This window comes from Oncorhynchus keta, chromosome 5, assembly GCF_023373465.1.
Source record: "Oncorhynchus keta strain PuntledgeMale-10-30-2019 chromosome 5, Oket_V2, whole genome shotgun sequence".
NCBI lineage: Eukaryota > Metazoa > Chordata > Actinopteri > Salmoniformes > Salmonidae > Oncorhynchus > Oncorhynchus keta.
Window position 1 is genome coordinate 10,792,570 of NC_068425.1, and position 11,498 is coordinate 10,804,067.

Below are 11,498 nucleotides of genomic sequence, written 5' to 3' on the forward strand. Positions count from 1 at the left end.
CACATGGCCCATGATGAATGGCTACTGCTTGCTTGTTAGGCATCAGAGGCACATCTGTATAGGAGATTAGGAGCTCACCTTCATAAGGCAGCCTTACAGATAGGGCCTGTGACTGTGCCCGCCGTGTTCTTATAGACCAGGGAGAAAATGAAGGGGAGTGCAACATTTGCTGTATCTGCTAAACGGAAGATGCTGTAACAAAGATAACACGTAGGGGTTCATTTGATAAGCACGGGTAACCTTGGAGCAGAGCATAGTCATTAAAGAAAGGAGAGGACAGAAACCAGGAAGAGAACAGAGAAGATCATTACCAGAAGATGCTCTAGTGTCTCTCTTTATCTCACTCGTCCCCTCGCTCTTGCTCTTTCTCTGTGTATTTCCTTTCTCTGACTCTATCCTACTTCCTACCTCTCTTTTAGATACGCTCATGTAGATACTTTCACATAGACCGTGGAAAATGGGCCAACCCGTCCCACAAGGCTCGTCTTTCTGGGGAAAATCACTTGAAAACTATTAATAAGAATTGAAGCTCTTCTCAGATTAGATTCCTCAGTGTCCTGTTAGAACATTACACTGACTGCTCAGAATCTCCTTCCCTCCTCTGGGTCATTCAGATCAGTGTTTTTCATATTTAGCCTAAGTGTAAACAGACCGCATTATCAGTAGGATACCTGGCGAGACTGCTTCATTCTCTGTATTAATTCCAAGACAACTAGTAAACGTGCGATGATTGAAACTGTTTTTGAATCATCTATTACACTTCAGGCAAGATGTCATCACATCAGTGTGGAAAACCTGTCCCCCTAACCAATCATTTCATAATAGACAGCCATGCCACCTACATGCACCCTGTGGTGTGTGCTCTTAAGGTGTAATAAAGTACCTTATATTATTTGGAAGTGATCCATCATGCTGATTCATGAGCTGTCCAGTGGAGGGAGGGGGAGAGAGAGAGTCAGATCTTGTTTGACTTGTGCTCGATGACACATACAGAAGGGCACGTATAGTCTGGCGACCTATATTGATGACTAACACAGAGAAACAAAACAAGGTGGTGACGGTGGAAACAAAAGTAGCAGAGATTATTTTCAAAAGTTTTTGTTTAATTTTTTTTTTTTCACCGCTACACTGACCATTTATTCTAAAATAACAATCTCTAATGTAAATCATTATACACAAGGTAGCTTTCATTTAACAATCTCTAATGTAATCATTATGCAAAAGGTATCTTTCATTTAACCATATCGTCTTAGGCATGTGAGAACACTATGATAGCCCATCAATGGAAATGTTGACAATACAAGTGTTCCATAACCATGGCATTCATTTACAGAGATTTCCCTGTTCCCAATACGGTTATGGGAGCTTTATAAGTCCAGTATTTTCTATCCTAACCTACACTTACACCAAGATACCACCCCCTTTATGAAATTCGGACAACCACCAATCCTGAAATTTGAGTAAATTAATATTTACATAGTTGTAAAGAGTGCGCCAATCATGCGCCACGGACGCAGATGGAGGCGGGACTGGGTTTGAGGTTTAGTCGAATTTATGTTGGCACCACACGTCCAATAAAAGGTTCGACGAAAGGAAAATGCTATTACCATACTACTACAGGAGTTCTGGCTTGTGCGAGAAACCTTCCTGGAACGTCTCAACGACTTGTTTTTGGAAATCTAATGGACTATAAACCCTCAGATTCGAAAACATCAATATTTGTTCTTCTTCAGGAGAGTCGCACCTGCTTGATCCAACATGAGGTATTTGGATCAGAGTTTAGTTGACTACTATAGTACTATCAGAGAGAATATCAGTTGGTAGGTTACTTGCCTCGCAGGGCGGAATAGGACCGTTCTTTGCTGATGCGTAACTAAGGTCCAATCTTTCGAATACCGCCACAGACTACACCCTTTCTGCAGCTCTGAACTGAAATTCCTTTAGACCTGTGATGTATATTAATTGGATGTAAACCCTGTTCATCTCGTGGCGCATGATCCTCAACAGCCTGCCTATTCCCCGCGCGCGTGAATCGTTAAAACGTGGTGAGGTGGTACGCTTTACTTAGCCAATCTCAACGGCTACACTGGGCAGTACTTTTGACTAACTCACATTTGAATGAATTCAGCAGTAACAGTCGGGTTATTCTGGAACCCAGACCACATACAGCCGACTGTCTCATTTCATCCCGTGAAGAGACTGATGATGACGGAGAACAGCGAGATGGAGACCGAGACGCAGCTCCAACGCTCGCCAAGCAACATGTCCATCACACCGGTGTCCAAGGCAAGTGATATACTACACTCACATGTCTCACTGGCTGACAACTGTTTCGGACCTCGGTGAAACAACCACTATCCTTGCAAGATAACCAGCGGGATACATTTGATCCTCAGTCTACAGTGGTTTACGGTTTTACGCAGTCTGTTCTTTTGACTAGATAGAGGAGATTTTGAAATACGTTGTTTGAATGGTTGTTCCAGTTGTTTTCACATGGTTAATATGTTTGATTTGTGTTAACACGTATAATATTTGGCCAGAAAGCCATGACACAACCACATACCAGTAGCCTGTATGAGTTGGTTTAAGAAAGTTGAAAGTGCTTGTTGCTCTCACTATCATATTGATATATTTCTTTTGTTTTACGATGCTGAGATGGAGTTACTGTTGACTTCATATCAGAAGAAAATTATAGTTAATTACCTCTTTATTACAGTATTGGATTTTTTTTTTTTTTTTTGTATAACATATAGAGTTTTATTTTCAGAATTTGAATGTAATAAACCCAACTGTCTTGAACACAGTAGATTGCAGCCAGGTCAATCAATCAATCAAATGTATTTACAAAGCCCTTCGTACATCAGCTGATGTCACAAAGTGCTATACAGAAACCCAGCCTAAAACACCAAACAGCAAGCAATGCAGGTGTAGAAGCACGGTGGCTAGGAAAAACTCCCTAGGAAGAAACCTAGAGAGGAACCAGGCTCTGAGGAGTGGCCAGTCCTTTTCTGGCTGTGCCGGGTGGAGATTATAACAGAACATGGCCAAGATGTTCAAATGTTCATAGATGACCAGCAGTGTCAAATAATAATAATCACAGTGGTTGTAGAGGGTGCAACAAGTCAGCACTTCAGGAGTAAATGTCAGTTGGCTTTTCATAGCCGATCATTCAGAGTTAGAGACAGCAGGTGCGGTAGAGAGTCGAAAACAGCAGGTCCGGGACAAGGTAGAACGTCCGGTGAACAGGTCAAGGTTCCATAGCCGGAGGCAGAACAGTTGAAACTGGAGCAGCAGCATGACGAGGTGGACTGGGGAGAGCAAGGAGTCATCAGGCCAGGTAGTCCTGAGGCATGGTCCTAGGGCTCAGGTCCTCAGAGTGAAGAGAGAGAGAGAATTAGTGGGAGCACACTTAAATTCACACAGGACACCGGATAAGACAGGAGAAATACTCCAGATATAACAGACTGACCCTAGCCCCTCGACACATAAACTACTGTAGCATAATTACTGGAGGCTGAGACAGGAGGGGTGCATTTCCAACCGCATCATCAGTAAGTTGCGTCACTATGGGGAACTAAAATAACTCACGTCAGGTGACGTAAGGGGGACAAGATGATTGGAACGTTCTCTTACTGTGTGTGTGCGTGTGTCTGCGCTTACGTGCACATGCTCAAAATGAAGAAGGCTTTACAAAGGGACACGCAGGTTCCAGAATGGTTTAGAATAAATGTCCTGTCCAGGTTATCTTTCCATCGGGCCCATTAGGAAAGTTTGTTTAGTTTTGAATGTAAATTATTTGAACACTGCAGACACTCACAGCATAACTCCACTCACAACATTTATTTTCATGGAAGAGATGACAAGAGGGCCAAGCAATTTCTCAAATGATGCAAACTAATTTACTGTCCAGAATTCAAGGCCCCTGGGGTCAAAAATGATAGAAACAAGCTATTACATGTTGTCCCTTGATGTTCTGGTCATGTGACTGCCTTGCTGTGCATGTTTCTATCATTGTCTATCATGTGGCATTGAATGTGTTGGCAGCACTTTTCTACATATTTGCTGAGATTGAGGCTAATGCTGGGTTTAGGTGGCACGAGGTAAATGCCTTGAGGCAAGCGGTGAATGCAGGCAGCTGCCACTGTAGACGGGTCTTGCCGCCAGAGTTCAACTATTTCAACTTTTTCCTTCTGCCATAGCGTTGTTTTCTACCGGATGTTGATTTGCACTGTTTACTGAAATAACCATAGCAACGCATACACTCGTGCTGGCTTGCTTTTGCTATCACTCTCTTTCTTGCTTCTCTTTCTTGCTTTCTTGTCCTATTATGTCGGCTGGTATGAAGGTTTTTGCATGCAGCATTAGATAAGCGCACACAACAGCCACTGATGTAGCCTACCTACGCTCAGCCTCAGTTGATCAAATGAGTTTTGTGATTAGATAGAATGCAACCTGACTGTGAGACACCATTTTGAAAGGTACTTAAAAAAATGTCCTTGAAGTAGTAGATTATAGAATGCACTGTAAAGAGTGTCAGGGTTTAAAGTTTGTTGTTTAATTTAAGCACCTTTTTAAACACACACACACACACACACATACACACAGACAGACATCAACTACTTGCCACAACCATTTGCTTAAGGTAGTCCACCGTATTCAATTATGACTTTTACTTCTGAGTTGAATTCTTTGGGGACTGTAGAGTCCAATCCGAGATCCACTAACTTTATTGCAGGTGAGGCATCTGCAGTCTGTATTGGTAGGGGCTGTTTTTGCTCTCTCTTTGTGCTCCTCTCCTCTTCCCACCTCTGTACACCGCTCTGGCAGAGCTGCCACCAGGTGGAACGGTTGGCAACAGCGTCCTCCAGGTCTGTGGGTTTGATGTTACTTTTATTCATCTACGTTTTCAGCTGGTCCTTGTAGCGTTTCATCTGCCCCCTGCAGACCGCCGGCCAAGATGTAGCTGGCCCCCTTTGCAGACCGCCGGCCAAGATGTAGCTGGCCATACAGGATCTTCTGCGGCAAGCGCTCCTGAGATATTCTAGTGACATGCCCAAGCCAGTGCAGTTGGTGTTGGGTGACCATGGCCTCCATACTCTTGCGTTGGTCTTATCAAGTATTTCTGTATGGGGCACACAGTATTTCTGTATGGGGCACCAGGTGATTCCCAGGATGCACTGCAGGCATCTAATGTGGAATCGCTCAAGCTGCTTGTTGTGGCGACTGTAAGTGACCCAGGCTTCACAGCTGTAAAGAAGTCTGGTGATGCAGACGGCTTGATAGACGCGACTTTGGTGTGGAGGTGGAGATCCCTGTTTTGGAAGACCCTGCGTCTGAGTTTCCTGAAGGCAGCTTGTGCTTGCTTGATCCTATTTAGAATTTCAATGGTGTGTTCAATGGTGAAGACTGCCATGGTGGGTGGAGGACTGGATCTCCATTGGCTGACCACCTCTGTCTTGGTGGTGTTGATAGACAGTCCTATCTTGCTATAGACCCTCACAGCCGCTACAAGGGCGGAGTGTGGGCCACAAGAGCACAGCCATCAGCATACTGCAGCTCAAGAACTCAGTCCATATAGACCTTGGTGGTTGCTTGGAGCCTCCTGATGTTGAACAGGTTTCCTTCCAGCCTGAAATCCACCGCAACACCGCTGCTGTCCTCAAGCTCCTTGTGGAGAATTTGGGTGACACATAGAAGAACATGTTCAAGTACAGGTGACAGCACACAACCCTGCCTCACACCGATACTTACTACAAAAGGCACTGCCTCCTGCCCTCCTATGGCCATCATCCATCATGGAACTGGCAAAGAATGTTGCCAATTTTTTGTAGAATGCCCATAGTAGTTCCCTGCTCACAGTGTTGAAGGCCTTGGAGAGGTCGACAAAGGCCATGAAAAGGTGCTGATGTTGTTCACGGCACTTCTCCTGGAGTTGCCGTGCTGTGAATATCATGTCAACCGTACTCCTGTTCTTTCTGAAGCCGCATTGTGACTCTGGCAGCAGTTCCTCTGTGATGTTGTTCACCAGCCCATGTAGCATCACCTTGGCCAGGACCTTGCCGGCAACAGCCAGAAGGGATATACCCCGGCTGTTGCAGCAGATGGACTTGTCTCCCTTGTTCTTATAGATGGTGACAATGTTTGCATCCCGCCACTGTTGGGGGACAATCTCCATGTCCCAAACCTCAGGGATGTACTGGTGGATCGTTATGGTGCAGAAGTAACCTCCCTTCTTAAGTAGCTCTACCGGGATGCTGTCAGCGCCAGGAGTCTTGTTGTTCTTGAGGGAACGGATGGCTGAAGGTTGGCGAATGGTTGAGGTCTTGAATGGGTGGACGGACAGGCAGTTCTTCCAGGATGGAGTGGTCTGTAGGAGAATGCTGATTGAGTAGTGCTTCAAAGTGGTCAGCCCATAGGATCATAGGATCTGGTTTTGGTCCTTCAAGAGAGTCAGACCATCAGCCGTTTTCATGGGGGTGATGGAGCGACTTCTTGGGCCATAGATAGCTTTAGTTGAGTTGTAGAAATTGTGCATGTTGTTTTTGTCGGCATACATTTGGATTTCTTATGCCTTAGTCGTCCGCGTTAGTTCTGCAGAGCACACAAGGTAGTTTTCACTTCCTTGTGTGATGCACGCCAATCCCTGTGAAGGGTGGCAGATGTGGGGCTGTTGAGAGTAGCCCTGTGTGCTTTGTGCATATTGTCCAGTAAGGCTGTGATGGTGGAAGAGTTCTCATCGAACCAGTCCTGATGTTAGTGTCAGAACGTCTCACTATGACGTAGTCGATCCGGTGCCAGTGTTTGGAGCGTGAGTGCATCCCTGATGTTTTATATTTGTTCTTCTGCTGCAACAAGGTGTTTGTGACAATGAGATTGTGCTCGGCACATACAGTTAACAGTCTCATGCCGTTCTCATTGACCTGGCCGACACCATGCCTACCCAGCACTCCGCTTCATATCCTGTTGTTCTGTCCCACCCTAGTGTTGAAGTCACCCAGCAGAAAGATCTTGTCATTCCCGGTGATGCGGTGAAGGGCTTCATCTAGTGACTGGTAGAAGGTGTCCTTTGCCTCATTTTCAGATGGTAACGTTGGTGCGTATTCACTGAGATGAGGAGCACAACGCATCTTGGCTTAGGGGATACGGAGAGATATGAGTCTTTCACTTATGCCAACAGGTGTTTCGGTGAGGCTGGGTAGAAGGCTGTTCTTAATTGCCAGTCCCACACCGTGCTGATGTTGTCCACTCGGAGGGTGACCTTTCCAGAAGAAGGAGTAACCTTCTCCCTCCTCTTTCAGGGAACCTTCTTCCAGGAGCCTGGTCTAACTCAGGGCAGCAATGTCAATGTTGTAGCACCTTAGCTCTGCAGCAATTAAAGTTGTTCTCCGTTGGGGTCTTTCGCTATTGTCGTCAGTGTCCAAGAGTTCTGAAGTTCCATGTCGCCAGTTTCAGGGGAATTATTTTCTTCAGCAATTTCCGGTGCATTCACTCCTGCCCCCGTCACCAGACACCCCAGCGCCGCCAGACTTTAGTCCGGTTTCCGGGTCAGAAGTGGATACATGTCATGGAGAGGCTTTGTACCGGCAAGGGGAGACTTGTGCATGAAGCTGCTCCCCAATTTCCCACAAGGGCCGGCAGCAGCGAGGTGTAAGCGAAAGTATGCAAGCACGTTGGAAGCGGGCATGCAATTAACGTCTACCTAGGCACTACTGCACTAGACGCGTCACATGCACCCTGCGGTTGCCTGCACACACACACACACGCACGCACGCACGCACGCACGCACGCACGCACGCACGCACGCACGCACGCACGCACGCACACACACACACACACACACACACACACACACACACACACACACACACACACACACACACACACACACACACACACACACACACACACACTCTCTCCCTCTTTCTCTCGCTCGCTCGCTCTCTCTCACACACGCGCACATGCACACTCTCCCTCTTTCTCTCGCTCACTCTCTCTCTCTCACACACACGCACATGCACACTCTCCCTCTTTCTCTCGCTCACTCTCTCTCTCTCACACACGCGCACATGCACACTCTCCCTCTTTCTCTCGCTCACTCGCTCTCTCTCACACACACGCACATGCACACTCTCCCTCTTTCTCTCGCTCACTCGCTCTCTCTGACACACGCGCACATGCACACTCTTTCTCTCGCTCACTCGCTCTCTCTCACACACGTGCACATGCACACTCTCCCTCTTTCTCTCGCTCTCTCTCACACACGCGCACATGCACACTCTCCCTCTTTCTCTCGCTCTCTCTCACACACGCGCACATGCACACCACACACTGTCTCACACAGACACTGAATCAGCTCACACATGCTTCACGTTTCTATTCCAGATTACTATGGTTTACGACATCACCCTGAAGAAGGCTCAGTGATGCCGAAACCCTGGTGGTTTATCCCAAAACATTACTGGGAGCTTGTATGTACAGTCTGCGACTCTCTTTATTTATTTTTTATAGCATACAACTTACTACGTCACTCTGACATTGCAATCAAAACATGTTCCTATCATGAATGTGAAAACACATTTACTCACATAGCATGATTGCTCTCCTGTCTGCTGTCTTTGTTTTGAGCTCAGTGAGCATGTTCCTCATCAGACATGCAGGGAGGGACCTCTGTCTGTCTGTCTGTCTGTCTGCGTGCGTGGGAGTGATTGGTTATGCTATTTACATGTACTCACTCTCCCACCAGCACCCAAAATATCAGCGCACCCATTCAAAAACCACCCGACTCATCAGGGATTTGAACATCCCGCTTCATTCCTCAATGTCAGCTACTACTGTAATCTCTCCCTTCGTTATTGGAAGCTTAGGTTGTAGAATAAAGGCATCAAGGGTCAGTGCCACAATTATTTATCTTGTTCACCTTAAACCCCATGGTTCTGATTGAGGTTGACTCCTGCAGTGTTAAAGTAGTAGGTTAATTGCCTATGGAGCTCCCATGAATTGCTTGAAATTCAATAGCTTTGTGCCCATAGACACTTGGTCAGTTGTAGTCTATTATGAATCCATTAGTTGAGCACTGTGGTCAAAACCTTTCTCTCCAAATAATTGGATCAGGGGGAGGTGTATGGACCCTCCCTATAGGCAGGGTCTCCCTGTCTATCCTTCTATCATATCTTTCTATCCACCTGTTTCTCCTTCACACACACAATCAGAGCCACTCCAAAAAAGAAGGCCTCCTGAGTTATTTGACGTGACCAGATATCACACAAGCACAAGGCCATTCTGATGAGAGGGAGATGGAGAAGAATGACTCCCACCAGATAACAGATGCTCCCTGAAGCGGCCTGCAGCGTGTTCCCACTAGTCCCAACTTAGATGAAGGATGTCAGAAATTGAGAGGAAGGAAGAGAGCCAAAGAGGGAGAAGGAGAGGAGGACTCTAGAGTGTCGCCGCTGGGCTGGCTCACAGTGGCGTGCCTTGTACAGACGGGCTGAGGTGTGTGTGCATGTGTGTTTGTGCGTCTGTCTGTGTGTGTCGAGGAGCAGATGAGATTCTGGGGGAGTGGACAGCAGCCAGGAAAATAGCACCCTTCTAGTAGCTACAGACTGTCATCACTATCAGCATCTTGAAGAACAATCTGGCCTTAATGGACATGCACTCTTCTAATCTCCACCCAGCACATCCATTAGAGGACTGGCCACCCATCAGAGCCTGGTTCCTCTCTACCTAGCACATCCATTAGAGGACTGGCCACCCATCAGAGCCTGGTTCCTCTCTACCTAGCACATCCATTAGAGGACTGGCCACGCATCAGAGACTGGTTCCTCTCTACCTAGCACAGCCATTAGAGGACTGGCCACCCATCAGAGCCTGGTTCCTCTCTACCTAGCACATCCATTAGAGGACTGGCCACCCATCAGAGCCTGGTTCCTCTCTACCTAGCACATCCATTAGAGGACTGGCCACCATCAGAGCCTGGTTCCTCTCTACCTAGCACAGCCATTAGAGGACTGGCCACCCATCAGAGCCTGGTTCCTCTCTACCTAGCACAGCCATTAGAGGACTGGCCACCCATCAGAGCCTGGTTCCTCTCTACCTAGCACATCCATTAGAGGACTGGCCACCCATCATAGCCTGGTTCCTCTCTACCTAGCACATCCATTAGAGGACTGGCCACCCATCAGAGCCTGGTTCCTCTCTACCTAGCACAGCCATTAGAGGACTGGCCACCCATCAGAGCCTGGTTCCTCTCTACCTAGCACATCCATTAGAGGACTGGCCACCCATCATAGCCTGGTTCCTCTCTACCTAGCACAGCCATTAGAGGACTGGCCACCCATCATAGCCTGGTTCCTCTCTACCTAGCACAGCCATTAGAGGACTGGCCACCCATCAGAGCCTGGTTCCTCTCTACCTAGCACAGCCATTAGAGGACTGGCCACCCATCAGAGCCTGGTTCCTCCTACCTAGCACATCCATTAGAGGACTGGCCACCCATCAGAGCCTGGTTCCTCTCTACCTAGCACATCCATTAGAGGACTGGCCACCCATCAGAGCCTGGTTCCTCTCTACCTAGGGATCCATTAGAGGACTGGCCACCCATCAGAGCCTGGTTCCTCTCTACCTAGCACACATCCATTAGAGGACTGGCCACCCATCAGAGACTGGTTCCTCTCTACCTAGCACAGCCATTAGAGGACTGGCCACGCATCAGAGACTGGTTCCTCTCTACCTAGCACAGCCATTAGAGGACTGGCCACCCATCAGAGCCTGGTTCCTCTCTACCTAGCACATCCATTAGAGGACTGGCCACCCATCAGAGCCTGGTTCCTCTCTACCTAGCACAGCCATTAGAGGACTGGCCACGCATCAGAGACTGGTTCCTCTCTACCTAGCACAGCCATTAGAGGACTGGCCACCCATCAGAGCCTGGTTCCTCTCTACCTAGCACAGCCATTAGAGGACTGGCCACCCATCAGAGCCTGGTTCCTCTCTACCTAGCACATCCATTAGAGGACTGGCCACCCATCATAGCCTGGTTCCTCTCTACCTAGCACAGCCATTAGAGGACTGGCCACCCATCAGAGCCTGGTTCCTCTCTACCTAGCACAGCCATTAGAGGACTGGCCACCCATCAGAGCCTGGTTCCTCTCTACCTAGCACATCCATTAGAGGACTGGCCACCCATCATAGCCTGGTTCCTCTCTACCTAGCACAGCCATTAGAGGACTGGCCACCCATCATAGCCTGGTTCCTCTCTACCTAGCACAGCCATTAGAGGACTGGCCACCCATCAGAGCCTGGTTCCTCTCTACCTAGCACAGCCATTAGAGGACTGGCCACCCATCAGAGCCTGGTTCCTCTCTACCTAGCACATCCATTAGAGGACTGGCCACCCATCAGAGCCTGGTTCCTCTCTACCTAGCACATCCATTAGAGGACTGGCCACCCATCAGAGACTGGTTCCTCTCTACCTAGCACATCCATTAGAGGACTGGCCA

The 11,498-nt window shown here is 47.9% G+C and overlaps 1 protein-coding gene across 1 annotated transcript in view; it reads left to right on the forward strand.

Annotated features, from left to right (window-relative positions):
- The first annotated feature begins 1,190 nt into the window (after positions 1-1,190).
- Positions 1,191-11,498, forward strand: part of LOC118370470 (SH3 and cysteine-rich domain-containing protein 2-like) — a 63,319-nt gene continuing 53,011 nt past the window's right edge. Inside the window, exon 1 of the mRNA XM_052518692.1 lies at positions 1,191-2,286. Coding sequence (XP_052374652.1) covers positions 2,119-2,286 — 168 coding nt within the window. The 5' untranslated portion in view covers positions 1,191-2,118. The remainder of the gene's footprint in view (positions 2,287-11,498) is intronic.